The sequence below is a fragment of the Manacus candei genome, unplaced genomic scaffold (genome assembly GCF_025592945.1).
Source record: "Manacus candei isolate 608988 ecotype Guabito, Panama unplaced genomic scaffold, ASM2559294v1 h1tg000073l, whole genome shotgun sequence".
Classification (NCBI taxonomy): domain Eukaryota; kingdom Metazoa; phylum Chordata; class Aves; order Passeriformes; family Pipridae; genus Manacus; species Manacus candei.
In genome coordinates this window covers 3,465,471-3,480,807 of record NW_026138121.1, presented here as the reverse complement: position 1 = coordinate 3,480,807, position 15,337 = coordinate 3,465,471, and the positions used below count along the sequence as shown (strand labels likewise).

General features: G+C 46.1%; 1 protein-coding gene across 6 annotated transcripts in view; it reads left to right on the top strand.

The window, feature by feature from the left end:
• The window catches only part of KCND3 (potassium voltage-gated channel subfamily D member 3), a 133,208-nt gene extending 124,206 nt beyond the window's left edge, over window positions 1–9,002 (top strand). For 5 of the 6 annotated variants that reach the window (XM_051808565.1, XM_051808562.1, XM_051808563.1 and 2 more), the window contains exons 5-8: window positions 1,161–1,253; window positions 3,934–3,990; window positions 4,922–5,169; window positions 7,885–9,002. In XM_051808565.1, coding sequence (XP_051664525.1) covers window positions 1,161–1,253; window positions 3,934–3,990; window positions 4,922–5,169; window positions 7,885–8,089 — 603 coding nt within the window. In that variant the 3' untranslated portion in view covers window positions 8,090–9,002. The remainder of the gene's footprint in view (window positions 1–1,160; window positions 1,254–3,933; window positions 3,991–4,921; window positions 5,170–7,884) is intronic. The other variant, XM_051808567.1, reaches the window with a different exon arrangement.
• The last annotated feature ends 6,335 nt before the right edge of the window (window positions 9,003–15,337 follow it).

Below are 15,337 nucleotides of genomic sequence, written 5' to 3'. Positions count from 1 at the left end.
CTAAACACACCTGCTTTGATTTAGCTTATGAATTTGTTGCCCCCATTTCAGCAGTTTGAGTGCACAGGTGAAGAGAGCTGGTTCCCACTTGTCCAGGATTCCTGTGCAGTGAGCCAAGGATGTGGATGGTGAGGCCTCTGGACCAGGTTCTCCTTGTCCTGGTTTTGTGCTAAATGATGCCCAGAGGGTTGCAGGTCAGTATGCAGGACTCCTGAGTGCTGTGTTACTAAAACACAAATCACAGGCAGCCCTGCTGCTGAGGGCCATAATCCATCTAATCCATCAGAAACTAATGCAGATGGGACCTTTCCTTCTGCCAAGGAACTGCTGCCACATTTCAGGTGAACATCAACCCTCTGCCACTGCTGCACGAGGCTTCTTCATTGGAATTCTTCCCTCTGGTGACCAGTGACAGGCTGGAGCTGTGCCAGGGGAGGGTTAGGTTGGATCTCAGGAAAAAGTTCTTCCCCCAGAGGGTGGTTGGGCACTGAAGAGGCTCCCCAGGGCAGTGGGCACAGCCCCAAGGCTGCCAGAGCTCAAGGGGTGTTTGGACAATGCTCTCAGGGATGGGGTGGGATTTTGGGGTGCCCAGGTTCACATTTTCTGCTCCCACGTGCAGCTGTGGCTCAGGAGGGTTTGGCAAATAACACACCCAAGTTCCTGAAGGTCAGGCAGAGCCAGGCTTTAGCTCAGAGAAGGCAGGACAGCTTTTGTTTTGTCTCCTAACACAGCCCAGGGTTCAGGGTACATCTGCTGGCATTCAAAGGTCACGTCAAGCTTAGAAACCTTAATGCATTTTGGAAAAATACAACAGCACAGGTTCTTCTTCTCTTGACATTCTGGCTCCTGAGCCTTGACATCCTATGCCAGCAGTCATTCCCACATCTCCTCCCCAGCTATGCAATACCTGGAAACACACAGGTTTGGGATCCAACCTGAGCTCCTCACTTCAGTTTACAACCCAAATCATTAGGGCAAAAAAAAAAAGAGGAAAACTCCTAAGAGCTGGGAAAAAAACCTGAGAGCTGGCAGCACTGCAAGTGTTATCTTTACCCCTCTGAAAGCTCGTGCTGGGACTGGTATTTCTGTTTGTTTTCGTGGTTTTACACCTGGTTTGGGTTTTGTTTCCCCCCCACACCCCTCTTTTCGTGGCTGTTCAGGGATCCACCGAAGAGGAACAGCACATGACTAAAGGCACCTCCTTAATCGAAAGCCAACACCACCATCTGCTGCACTGCCTGGAAAAAACAACCGTAAGTACCAACACGATCCCTCCACCCCGCCCAGGTCTGTGTGCCTGGCAAGGGCTCCCCATGGGTAAAGTGCCCTCGGAATGCTCTTGGTGGCCCTTGGTCAGACACATCCAGTACCTGGTGTGTGCCAGAGGGGCTGGTTCTAAAGCTCCTGATGTTCTAAAGCACTTCTATTTCCTTGTCTTCTTAAAATAATAAAAATGATCCCCGTGCAAGGGGATAAAGGTGGGATTATCTGCTGCTCCTCAGTCACCTACACCTGCACAAAGTCAGCAGCAGGTTGCTCAGTCGAGGTCGCCTGAAGGCAAAGAAGTTTTCAGCACAGAATTAGGGAGGTCCCAGAATCACAAGTTTCATTTCTTTGGTGTTTCTGAAAGAGAACTAAACTGCATTTGTCCTGTACTGTCAGTCACACATCATATCCACCCCTCATTTGTGCTAATTAGCAACAGAGGACAGTTCTGCTGCCTTAAAGAGGAAGAAGATGCTGGTGGTGACTCCAAACCCCAGCCTAGTCACCAGTGCCAAGAGGCTGGAAAGAAAATAACCTTTAGCCCATGAGATGGCTCAGAGCAGATGAACTCTGTCAGTGGGTTTAAAGGTTACACATATCTTTTCTCCTTTCAGCCTGGTTACAGGGGCAGGTAATTTATCTCAAAGCCAGCCAAGCAGTTTTTCTCCAGCATGACTTTTCTGTTTGCATCGTGCAAGGTGTTGGCAGTGAGAGCTTTGTTTTTTATTATTAAGTGATTGTGTATGCAGAAGTCTCTGGGAACGTTTCAGATGTTTATTTGATACATATGTTTCGCTTCCAGGTTTATATAAAAGGTTCTGCAGAAAAGGAACACATTATCTATCCCATGATTCATTCTAGAGAGAATGAAGCGAGGTTAACACTTGAAATATTCATGCCTTTTTCTATCTGCATCCATCATCAAATGTACTTTTGGCTTTTTTGACTTGCCAGAGCTTTCTTTTAGATAAATCACCTTCACTTCCATGGTTTGGTTTGTGCTGGAATAACACCACTTAGGCCTCAGAGATACACTGGAAGAAGATGCTGATTAATCACAGTGACCTCTGAGCCCAACGAGCTCTAAAGGTCACCGAGGGCAGTGAACTGATTCTTCCTGTATCAATGACTATTGAATTTGTTTTTTAAGACTCATCTTGCCTTTAATTTCGACCAGAAATTTTTGGATGTTACATAACCAGCAGATATTTCACAGCCTGACTCTTCAGCTTAGAGCTTTCTGCTCAAAAACCTTCACTGCCACAACCCGTGTTCCACAAAAACCCTCCCACCTGAGAACCTGAACAAAAGTGGGTGAGGCAAACCAGAGCTGACAGCCCTGCCTGCAGGGTCTGCCCTTGCAAGGCCTGATTTGATAAAGGCTTTTGGAAATTCTGACCCCTGCACAGGCCAGGTGAACCTCTCTGGGCTTTGCAGGAGTTGCTCCATCACTAATGAGCCTGGAGAGTGATGGAAGCACTGTGGCCAAAGTGGACCCTAATTTGGGGATGCAGGGTAATTTGTACCCTAGTACCTGAATCAGCCTAACAAAGGTTTGATTGCCTCCAGCACACAAACCTGCTCAGGCATTGAAAACATTCCAAATGTTGCTCTTCTCAGCTGGGAATGGCAATAACAGCGATACTTGAATTTTGATTAAAAGCCAGAGAGAGAATCTGCACAATGTTTAATGTGTTTTCCCCCCACATTTTTCAGCCAGTTATTACCATGATGCAGCACCAAAATCACACTGCAAGTTTGGGTTCTGGCCTGGAATTATCAATCCAAATAGTTCAATGGCTTTGTGTGGAAATTCTGTAGCTCCCATAATCTATTAAAACACTGTGCAACAGTTCTCCTCCCCAAAATTGAAATCGTAGTGAAAGCATTTTTAAACGCTGAAGAGTCATTTTGTGACCAAGTTGCAGGAATGGAATGAGGAATGTACCATGGTTGCAAACTTGTTTCAATGGGCAATTCACCTTTCCTTAGACTAGAGAGGACTCTCAAAGTCGGTGATTTATTGACCTGGTGTCTGGGCTGTCACCAGCACACACTTACAGCTGAATGGCTGTGAATGGCTCACAAATCTGCTGTGTCAGATGACAAAGTGACCCTGGAGTACTTGTAGCTGCCACAACAGAGATTACTTTGTCATATTAACACAACAGATGGAGTTTGTTCAAACAAAAGGAGGTTTTTCCTCTCCTTCCAACTCCCAGATTGAGCATGGACATTCACAGGCCGTGTTTTCCTCCAAGTGCTGAGTGCCTGGAACCCAGTCCTTCAACCCAAACCTTTCTGCTGTGTTTTCACAGAGTGTGATCAAACCCCACACCCATTGGCAAAGCAATTCCAACTCTTGGCTTGCGAATCAGCAGCTGAAACTTTGTTTTCCTTCGCCTTCAGCTCTGAAAAGATCAAAGTCAAAACGTTGTGATGGGTTTTGTTCTGTTTCCAAGAACAGAACACTCAAAAGCTGGAGAAGGAAGGAACAAAAGGGGTCTGATTCAGGCGAGGTTTGGTGAAGAGAAGGTCCTGTTGCCCATTCAAACTTGAGTGAGCTGGAATGCTGAGGCAAGAGATGCAGTGCTGGGACTAAACTTCTGAATGCTGGAATGGACAATCAATTGTGTTTTTATCTTTTGTTGGCATGTTGTCCCGTAGGGATTGTCCTATCTTGTGGATGATCCCCTGTTATCTGTACGAACTTCCACCATCAAGGTATTTCCTTTTCAATTCGATCTGTTTTCTCTATGGTCTCTGTGACATGTCTGCAGAGTGTTTGCTGGTTTTCTCGTTCTTGGTCTTGTACTTGGGAGTTTGTGCACGTGGCTCCCTTTGGTTCTCCAGTGCTCTTGTTTCCTGTGAGAGTTGTTAGTTGTTCTGATGGAATCTGATGGCTGCCTTCAGCATGGTTGCTTTTGTCTCCTATCCTTTTTAGGGACTGGATAAAGTCTGTTCTCTAGAACTATGTGAGTGTTCATGTACACACATACGAGTTCTTTCTTCCAGGATTTCTTGTTCCTTAGCAAAATAACTCTTTCCAGAGTCAGCTTTCTGAATTTCCTTTCCCTACTCACTTCCCACTCTCACCTGCCATGTTTATTCCATTCATCCAAGGCACTGCAGGGATGCTTTGAACCCAACAGTGACATCCTGCAGTTAAGTTTTACATCCAGGTGGGCATCTAAATAAAACACAATCCTGCCCCAAGCATAAAAAACAAAAGGGGGGGCATGAACTCCTCCGTGTGTCATTCCAGGATTTTTGAAGGCACTTCTGGAGTGCAGACACAAAAATGGAAGGAAATTCAACCACAAGAGATTAACCACCTCAGACTATGTAAGGCAGCACTGACAGACCCCTCCTGTTCCCCTGCTGGCACAGGAGAGCAAAATCTCCTTGTGGTTGCAGTGAGGGCAGAATCGTTTTAAGACCAGAATAATTTTAAGATCTTTTTAAAGATCATTTAAAAATCTTTCTGAGATCTGCCCAGTGCAGATCTTTCCAGGCACAGAGGCAGAGGGCCCAGGGGTTGACACCCCCTCCCCCAGCCCAGCCCAAGGTGCCATCACACACAAACTGCTGTTGGGCCCAAGCCGTCGGTGCCACCAGAGACTGACGACCCTGTTCTTTCCCCCCTCCCCGCCAGAACCACGAGTTCATAGATGAGCAGATGTTCGAGCAGAACTGCATGGAGAGCTCGATGCAGAACTACCCTTCCTCTCGGAGCCCCTCCCTGTCCAGCCACCACGGACTGACCACCTCGTGCTGCTCCCGCCGCAACAAGAAGACCACTCACCTGCCCAACTCCAGCGTGCCGGCCACGCGCCTGCGGAGCATGCAGGAGCTCAGCACCATCCACATCCAGTGCAGCGAGCAGCCCTCCCTCACCACAAGGTACAGTGCCAGCCTCGGGGGGCATCACCCACCTGCAGGGTCCTGCAGGACTCTTCTCCAGCCAGGGACGGGGTGCTGGTGCTGGGAGCGGTTTTGTTTCCCTCCTGCTTTTGATAACCCCGGGAAAGCAGCTCCAAGCTGCTCCTGGATGAACCAGGTCTAAGCCAGGCTCTAGTGCAGCTCTTGGGCTGGATTTCAGGGACAGGTTCTTCCCCCAGAGGGTGGTTGGGCACTGAACAGGCTCCCCAGGGCAGTGGGCACAGCCCCAAGGCTGCCAGAGCTCAGGGAGTGTTTGGACAATGCTCTCAGGGACAGGGTGGGATTTTGGGGGGTCCTGTGCTGCCAGAGCTCAGGGAGTGTTTGGACAACACTCTCAGGGACAGGGTGGGATTTTGGGGTGTCCTGTGCAGGGCCAGGAGTTGGGCTGGATGATCCTTGTGGGTCCCTTCCAGCTCAGGATATCCTATGATTCTAAGTATGTTTGAATAGTGTAATTTGTATATATGAACTGTTCCATTCATAGTGTCTGCCTGTTCCTCCCTTCTCCCTCCCTGTGACAGGCTGGAGCTGTGCCAGGGGAGGTTTAGGTTGGATATTAGGGAAAAGTTCTTCCCCCAGAGGGTGGTTGGCACTGAACAGGCTCCTCAGGGCAGTGGGCACAGCCCCAAGGCTGCCAGAGCTCAAGGGGTGTTTGGACAACACTCCCAGGGACAGGGTGGGATTTTGGGGTGCCCTGTGCAGGGGTGCCCTGTGCACCCACAATCCTTGTGGGTCCTTTCCAGCTCAGGATATTCTGTGATTCTTCTCTGGCCAGATTGGATGTAGAAATATGAATTCCAAGTGACACCCAGCACAGGCAGGAGCAGCTCCCAGGTGTGGGGCACTCACCAAAGCTGGCCCAGGACCAGCTCCCAGCCCCCCTCCCAGCCGTCCCAGCACTTCCAAACCTTTCCTGGGAGCAGGCAAACCCAATGGGCTAATAGTGCCTGTCAGCAAAAGCTGTTAGAGAGCTGCACACACTGACATGGCCCCCCGGGGACACTCACTCCACTGATTTTCATTGTCCAACAGTCTAAATTGCAACTCTAAGCATCACTGGGAAACAAATAAGGAGGAATTTCACAGTGCTGTCTTAGCAGCCCCCACCTAAAAAGCCATAAATGACACAGGTGAATTGTCCCTGAATAGAAAACTTTGAAAATTCCATTTTATGCATAACTTGCTGGGAAAAAATCATTTATTCACCGTATCGTTCTTGCAAACATTAAATTACTTTCTAAATCCCTCTCAGCTCATTAAGTTTCTTGTGCACCAGAGCTGGTTTTGAACTTCCCATTCTTCTTCTCCCCACTCCTATCAAAGGGATGTAGGAACTGAAACAAAGCTGCCTTTAGGGCAGCAAGCGATTACTTTGTGCCAGAAGGGCATTTCAGAGCATGAATTATGAATGAATAAGCACAAAACAAGTCTCCAGCTATTTCACTTTCAATATGACAATATTTTAAACCAGCACCTGAAGCAGTAATTTCGTGGAATGTCAACTATTCTGCCTGTTTCAGTGGGTGCTAAATCAGACGCCTGTGATATTTTAAATGTCAACGCTTATTTCACTTGCTTACCAAACTGTGGAAGAACAGAGAGAGAGAGAGAGAGAGACAAAAAAAAAGCTTTTAAGTTGTTTTTCCTGTGGAATGCAACTAGCTGGGTGTACTGGTTAGCACTGGCAGAACCACCCAGGCCCTAAAAGTGCCCCACTCTCAGCTTGTGCCTGAAGCATCCAGGGAGCACAGAAAGGGTTCTGCTGTTCTTGGGATGCTTGAGAGATCAAAACCCGTCCTCTTGGTGAGTCAGTCTGAGATAACAACAGCAAGAGCTTTCCAACTGGGAGCTTTACATCCTGAAAGGACAGACCTTGTGTTTAAAATGAACACGTTGGGCTGGTAATAGCAGACTCCTGTAGCTGTGCAGATGCACAGAAACCAACCTATCATTTTCCCTCTGTAATTAATTATAGGATGCAATTGATGCAGATCTAATAAGAATGCTCCCAGCTGCCAGATCCTTGAAACTACTGCAGAGAGAGGGAGAAAAAAAAAATAGAAAAGATCAAGGGACAGTGAATTTGAAAGAGGTATTTGAAATGCAAGGAAGACAACATCTTCCTCAGAAAGAACTACCTGTGCTCTGAAAAGATGCAGTACACAGGACAGTGTATTTAGATGTCCTCCTAAATAAACTACAATTATGCAAGAAAGAAATGGAAACAGAACAATTTGCCCTGTGAAAAGCCGTGTCTTAACCAAGGGGAATATTACCAAAGCTTAGTGTCATCTGGGCAGACATAAAGGGTTTCTTGCAGGAACAGGGTGGGGAGGGACCATTTCAGTGGAGTCTTCTGAATATTCCATGGAATCACAGAATCAGCTGGGCTGGAAGGGACCTCTGAGATCATCAAGTCCAACCCTGGATCCAACCCCACTGTGGTTCCCAGCCCATGGCACTGATGCCACATCCAGTCTCTTCTTAAAAACCTCCAGGGATGGAGAATCCCCCACTTCCCTGGGCAGCCCATTCCAATGGCTGAGCACCCTCTCTGGAAAGAAATTCCTCCTAATATCCAACCTAAACCTCCCCGCCAGGATATTTCTCGTGGGGAGGGGGAAAAAACAAACAAACAAAAAACCAACAAGCCAAGCACTTGAATTTGTTTTCTAGTCGTTCCAGCCTCAACATGAAGTCAGACGACGGGCTGAGACCGAACTGCAAAGCTGCCCAGATCACCACAGCCATCATCAGCATCCCCACCCCGCCCGCCCTCACCCCCGAGGGCGAGAGCAGACCCCCCCCCGGCAGCCCCGGGCACTCCACGAACATTCCCACCCCCAGCACGGCCAACATCGTCAAGGTCTCCGCCTTGTAAGACCGTCTCCCGAGGCTGGAAGTCCCCCTGTCCCTCCGCCCCTCCGCCGCTCCTTTCGTGCTGCAAACTCGTGCCTGGATGGACCGACCGACGTGTTCTGTCCCCGGCCCCGCGGGGGAGGCACCTTCCTTCGGACGGGGACTGAGGAAGGATTCCTGCGAGAGGAGAAAAAAATACCCTCCCGGAGGGGAAGAACCATCGTGGCAACCGAAGAGAGTCGATAAAGCAAACGGGAATATAACACTGTGTATCGCAGCACCTTTTTAAAGGTTTTTAATGGATAATATTTATTCACGAGGAAATGACTGAAAAGGTGAAAAAAAAAACAATGGATTTTTGTGAATTATTTTTTTCTTTTTTTTTCTCCGTTCGTTCGTTCGTTTCTTCTTCATGGAGCAAGAACCTTTAAACCGACCAAAATTTCACATTTCTCGTTTTCTTCTTTTTTTTTTTTTTTTTTCTTTTATAGGAAAAGATTTAGGCAAAAAGAAGCCACCTGTCACAGAGATCTCTCTCCATTCCTCTGTGTGTGTGTGTGTGTGTGTGAGTGTGTGCAGCAGGAAAACACTGAATTCCAAAGGGCAGGGCACCTTCCCATGATTGGGAAACACAAGCATGTGTCAGCACACACATGTGCACACACACACACACCCTCTCTCTCACCCTGGATGGCATTTCTTTATTTAGACAATTTTGTACCCGCCTTTTAAGTCAATACAGTGCAATTGCAAACAGTGTGTTTGTCTGCTAATTATTGTCTGTGAAAACATATTTGTGGAGGAAAAAAACTAAACGACAAAACAAACAAAAAGAAAAACCAACAAAAAAAAAAAAAGACAGGCTTTAGTAGAGTTTTAGTCCCACATGGGTATCTGCTTTCTATTTTTGTTATCACTTACTTGTAAGAGTGTGACTAGACTACGGTTCTGTATTTTTAAAAAGGAAAAAAAAAAAAGGTAGGATTCTTTTTTAATACTGTGCACACAAATGGCAAAGAATGAAAGCACTGAACTCAACTGCATCAAGCATTCATAAGTCTAACAAAGGTTTCTTGTAATGTATGCCCATGCTTTTTAATTTTTGGGTTCTATGTAGAAATTTCTTTGCTAGCACTGGACGTACAACCCATTGTAAATAGTAGCCAAATAATGTCTGGATTTATACTTGATAATAATTAACCCCAGAGCCAAATATCTTGCATGGACAGAGAGGTATTTGGCTTTCTCACAGTCTTAGGGCTCTAGTTGTCTCAGCAGTGGCTTCTGGGTTGCACTGATTTTGGGGATAGATGAGCAGTTTTAGTTCTCCAGGCTCAGCACAGGATCTGATGAGAAGGGGGAGCAGTCCTGGAGTGTGGAAACCACCTGAGAACGTGTGCTACAGAGACAGCATTTGCTTTTCACAGCCCTACCCTTAGTCTGGGAAAAGTCTAAATCCTGGACTTCTAAATCAGCCAAAAACTGAAGAGCACTGGGTGGTACTGCCAAGTAGCTCATCCTTCTGCCCAAGCTGTGGCCAGTCCTACCCCCTGAGATCCTTCTAGGAATGATTTATTGTGAGGAAACACAGGGACCTGAAACACAACCGGTTTTGCCCCCCACGTGAGCAACTCTTTTCTCCCATTCCAAGGGGGAGATCCACGGTGTGAGAGGAAGGGCAGGGTGAGGAACATCATCACCCACCTTCCCACTCATCTGATCCCTGTGCTCGTGCCCAAACCTCTTCAGTGACCCCACGAAGGGGGAGGCACCACCCCCCAACAGCTTGTAGAGAACGAGGAAAGACAACAAGTGTCCTGTTCTGAGCAGGGGTTTCACCAACACCAGGGTTAAAAGAACAGCTCAAAGCACGTCTGGGGCTGATCCAGCAAAGGGATGACCTTTTTTTTAACATCTGCCCCAACCTGATGTAATATTTACAGCCACATCCACATCTAAATAACCCCAGACACACAGACATGTATAGATAATTCATAGACCTCCATGCTGACTCACACATAGGAGCTGACAACCTGCTTTGGTAGCACTGCTGCTTGTCTGTAGAGTGGACTTGATGGCTGATGCATTAACCCACTGCCCTCCTTAGAATCCTACAACATCCCAGGAATACTAGAATTATGGCTAAGCCTCCAGTAGCTGCACCAGCTTCTACTCATTTATCCCAGTGCTGCAATATGTTCCCCAAAAACTATGTTTAGCCCTGTTTTTTAATGATTAAAATGCTCTGCCTTTTGCTGCTTCCTGTAGGAGGTTGTACTGCAGTTAATCTTACCATTATTGAGGTTTTTTTCTCGATGTTTTAATTTAATCTTTGCTTTAATTTCATTAACTGTCATCATCTGCACCCTCACCCTTGTAGATCAGAGGCCTTGCTCTCCACCAACCTCCCACCTTGCAACCTCATTCATGCTGGCACAGAGTGAGGGTGAGATGTGCTGACAGGGCACAGGAATGAAAAAAATCACAGAGAATCAGGGATTCAACACGGATTCTTGGTGCTGCCTTCCTTATTCCCGATTTATCATGGATTTGTCACCTCTCTGCACCCATCTCTCAGTCTGTAAATAGCAATTGTAGCAGCCCTTGGCCAAAGCACTCCTGGGGCTTTTAATTGCTATCCATCAAAAGGCTTTTTTTGGGGAAAAAAAAATATAAAATTCAACATTTTTAAAAGAAAAAAAATAAAAATAAGGAGGAAAGCCAGCCCTAGGGGTTTCTGGGTGGCTGCTTGGGCTCAGCTTGTCAAGGCAGCCACGGCCTCTGCTCTCTTCCATGGAAGAGGAATTGTTATCCTTGCTCAGAAATCCGTGGTTTGCCTCTTCTGCCATGAACTGGGCAGGTGCTGCCCCACACAGCCAGACTCTCAGAGCATAAAACCAGGCAAAATTAAGGGAATCTGAGCCCAGAGGAACAGGGCTAAAAACATATTTAGTGGAGGCAATAGGTCCCTTTAACCTGGAATTGAAGTAACTCTGAAACCCCTCCTGCACTGCCCAAAACCAGCCCCATCCTTGGGGGGAAAGCACTGAAACAGCACAGGCAGGGCTTGGAAGGGCACAACAGAGCATCCCTGGCAGGAAAAAAGGGAAAAAGGGAAAGCCTTGGCAGAGCAGAGCCCGGGAATGGCACTGCAGCCACTTCTTCCCTCAATAAAGGGAGGCAAATCAGCCTCCCCAAACCACAGAGATCTTCACAATCTTCAAATAGCAACTTAGAAACCATTGCTGAGATAAGGTCAAGCCAATCCTGAAAATTCCTCAGCCAGGACTTTACCTGGAGGGTGTGGACTGTTCTCCCCAGTGGTCCCAGTGCTGCCCAGTGTGACCAGCACTGCCCTCCCATCCCGGGGCCAGGCATGTCCATGGATCCCAACCCAAAAACCAGCACCTCCCCCAGCAATCCTGGTCATTCCTGAGGCTTCTCCAGCTCCCTCTGAGAGGAGAAGCATCCAGGAAAAGAGGCAGGTTCTAGAAAACAACCCCGTTGGTCAGACTGTCCACCAGGAGTGTGCTGGCAGATCATGTCCAAGCCTTTCCCCCTCCCCTAATTCCTTACTTTTTATAGTTTTAGAAAAGGTTCTTGGGGAAAAAAAACAAAAAAAAAAAGATAAAAATGGGTTCTTTGTACAAAAAGCAATATCAAAAATATCAGATTTTCTGAGCATTTGATTTCCTTTCTGAAGTTTTTTTTCAGAGGGGAAAAAAAATATTTTCATGGACTTTCAGCACATTCTGTTCAGAGATTTCCTCTCTTCCCACCTGGCATTGGGCTGCAAACAGGAGTCACACCCAAGTGGCAGAGAATGATGAGAAATATCTTTCACATGTAAGCTTTGACTTCCATCTACTCCATCCAAAATCCACCTTTTACTTTCATTTTCCTTAAAAATCTTAAGGACGCCCATAAAGAAGAGGCCACAGATAACACATCTTGGCACACAAAAATTCAAGGATTATAAAATTTAATCTCTCCTCTGCTAGCACAGGATCCTTCACTGTGATACATGGCACTGCTCTTTTAGACTTAATTACATTTAAAACTCTCCAAGGACTTCCTCTATTTCCCTGGGGAGCTTTTTCCAGAGTGACAGACCTCAATGCCAAGGATTTTTCTCCAGCTGTTCAGCCATAATTCTCTCCTTATTTTCTCCTCTCTTGCTGCCATTTGTACTCCCTTGCACCATTTAAATGATTCCCCTTTCCACAAGAGGAATATAAAACTTTCTACAGCAAATTCTTCTCCCAGAGACCACTTTTATCCGTTAAATAATTATCATTGTTAGAAGTTTCAGGGGAAAGATAACCTAAGTAACACACATGGCCTCAGTGTGGAATAAAGTTAATGGATAATTCAAAATACATCCCTCTTTAATTGGCCAGAAAGACTAAATTTAATCAGTGCCACTTGTTTAACCTAAAACTATTGATAATAAACTGCAACCCAGCATTTATCCTTCTAGTTTAGGCAGCTTACACAAAAAATCAGATTAATAACAGCTAAAGAAAGCAAAGTTTCTTCAAATATTTTGCTTCTTTAAGTAAAGAGGTTGCAAACATGTTGTGTCTTACATGCATTATAAAGAATATTCAGTAAATTACGAATTATGTTTCATTCCTGTGCTGAAACATCCCTTGGATCCTGTCATGTTTTTCCATGTTGGACTAATGCAGAGTTACAAAGCACTCATGGATGGCTGTGAATATCAGCAGATTTCATTCTGCTTTTGAATTTAGGTGAATTTTCCACATAATTTGCCCATCTAGTCTATCTTAATTGATTTTCTTTTCAGTCACTTCTTTTTCTCCAACACTTTAGGCCAACTGCAGTAGATATGTGGCTTTAAAGCCTGGGTTTTTAGGCTTCTCACTTGCCATAAACTCTTCAATAATTTTATCCTGTAAGAGCAAGGGGAAGGCAGGGAGCACAAGGATCAGAGCCAGGAGACTGAGCACTGGGAATTCTGCTCCTGGTTGTCCTGATGAACCACTAAGAGATCCCAAAAAAAGTCATTTCATCTCTCTGCCAATTATCCAACCCGCAGGGAAACCAACCCTTCCTCTTGCAATAAGTGAAACCCAATCCATGACACCCCCAGAAATCCCCCAGGGAATTCTGCAGCCACAGGGAATTCTGCAGCCACAGGGAATTCTGCAGCCAGTGCCCCAGAGCTGCTGCTGGTGTTGGGGAAGCAAAACGTGGGCCGGGAAGGCTTCGGGGGGAACGGGAGAAAGAGCAGGTGACAAAGAGCTCGTGAAAAACCCCTTCCTGTGTTCTCAGTCAGGTCTGTTCCCTTGTGTGTATCCGTGTGCACGTGTTCCTCTCCCTTTGGGGTTCAGTTAGTGCTAGTCCAGGACTCTCAGCTGGCAGGGGGGAAGGCACCACCCACACTGAGGGCTCCTCTCCCTTCTGGTGCCACTCCAACCAGGAGCTCCCACCCCGGGCCAGTGGAGCATCTTCCACACTGGTGTGATGGTCTCTTTTTGATAAACCAGTCTGGCATTCCAGTGGTGTTTCCTTTAGGAGTTTTATGTTCTGAGAAGCTCTCAACCTTTATTATTTTCTATTTTCATACTCTAAGTGGGCTTTGCTTACAGAGGACAGATCCGAACTGTACTGTACACAGCTGCAGGTAGCTTCATTTGAGAACAACTTTCTAGAAGAACCAAGTTTCCTGTTGTCTTCTTTTGGAATTGTAGTGCATATGTTGAAACTTGTATATCATTTACAGTATTGAGTCTTGTGCCACTGCTGTACCTGATGTATCCAATCCGGATTAAACAGAGTATGTGCCACAAATACCAACATGATGCTGGAGATTTCTTCTGAAAAAAAATAATAACCAAATCCTGGGAGGTTCTTTTGGAGAACTTTGGGTGTTTAACTAAGTCAAGTTGCATTTAAACACTAATAGCTCTTATTTAATGAAAACACTGAGCTGTCACAGGAGAGCAATAACACAGACACTGAAGTGAAACCCCTCCTTTTGGATGTCTAGGGTTGCAAAAAAATTCGTCTTGGAGACAAAATCATCAAACTCTGCCAACAAAATCGAGGTGAAACCCATCCCTGGGGCAGGAAAAACAGAGAAGGAAAAATACTTCTAACAAGATCTATTAATATTAATAATAGCATGTATTATGCCTTTCTTTTCAAAGGCAGCCTCAGCTGTTTAGGCCAGTCTTACATTCTGTGTTGCAGACGTGGTCAAAACAAGCTGATGCTAAAACAAGGAGGGTTGCCAGAAAAAAAGCACTTGGAGGCATCACTAAAATCTATAAAATTATTTAAGCAGAAAACAAAAACTCTTATTAAGTGACTCCTAACAGCTTACACACACTTTCCTCTCTTGTAGTAAAGGCTGAGTCCCACTAGGAGCCCTCAGTGCCCCAGTGAGCTGCTCTCACACCAGCCCAGAACAGCCCCAGAGCCCATCCTGGGCTGCATTCCCACACCATTCCTGAGCTAAATCAGTGTTAGAAACCTCCTGCACGCTGAAAAACGAGTCTGCATCACACAGGTTAAAGTTTAGACCCACCACTCCACAAAAAAAAGGTCAGAAAGACTGGGGACAGCACAGGATTTGCACAGGGAATTTTGTAAGGGTGACAGGAACACTCAGGTTTGTGTGAGCTGAGGGAAAACTGTGTGTTTCTAAAAATAAGAGTGGCTGAAGGTGAGCAATCCAACAGCCCTGGAGACCCCCAGAGCACCAATTTAAAGCAGCAAGTCTCCTGGGAAGGGCAGTTCATAGGCAGGATGCACTGCTAAGAAAATTCCAGCCTAAGTCTGCACAAGGAAAAGAAAACAACCAAAAGCACACTGTAGGTGCTCTGGGGAACATTGGAACACTGAGAAATCAAGGGAAGTTGCTGAAAAAAATGTCTAATGATCTCAAACATACTAAAAGCTAAAAGATGAAGTTTCAAAATCAGTGCAGAGTCAGCCCAGGGTCAGCACCCTAAGCCAGCCAGTACTCCCATCTTTTCCTGCTTCAGGACAGCTCCATACAAGGCACTGCAAGCCAAACAGGAAACATCAATTAGTTTTAGCACTAATAGGTAATTTCAGTTCTAATTAAAGCTTTCCTGTAAGTGTGGCAAGTTTGATATTGTTGCACCCAGAGGGACAGAACAATTACGATTGCTGCACATTCTCTCCATAATTAAACCATCCTTGGGCTGCACACCTTGCTTTAGAATGTTATTTATACAGTGGTAATTAACTGGATTTAAATTAGCAATACAGGCAT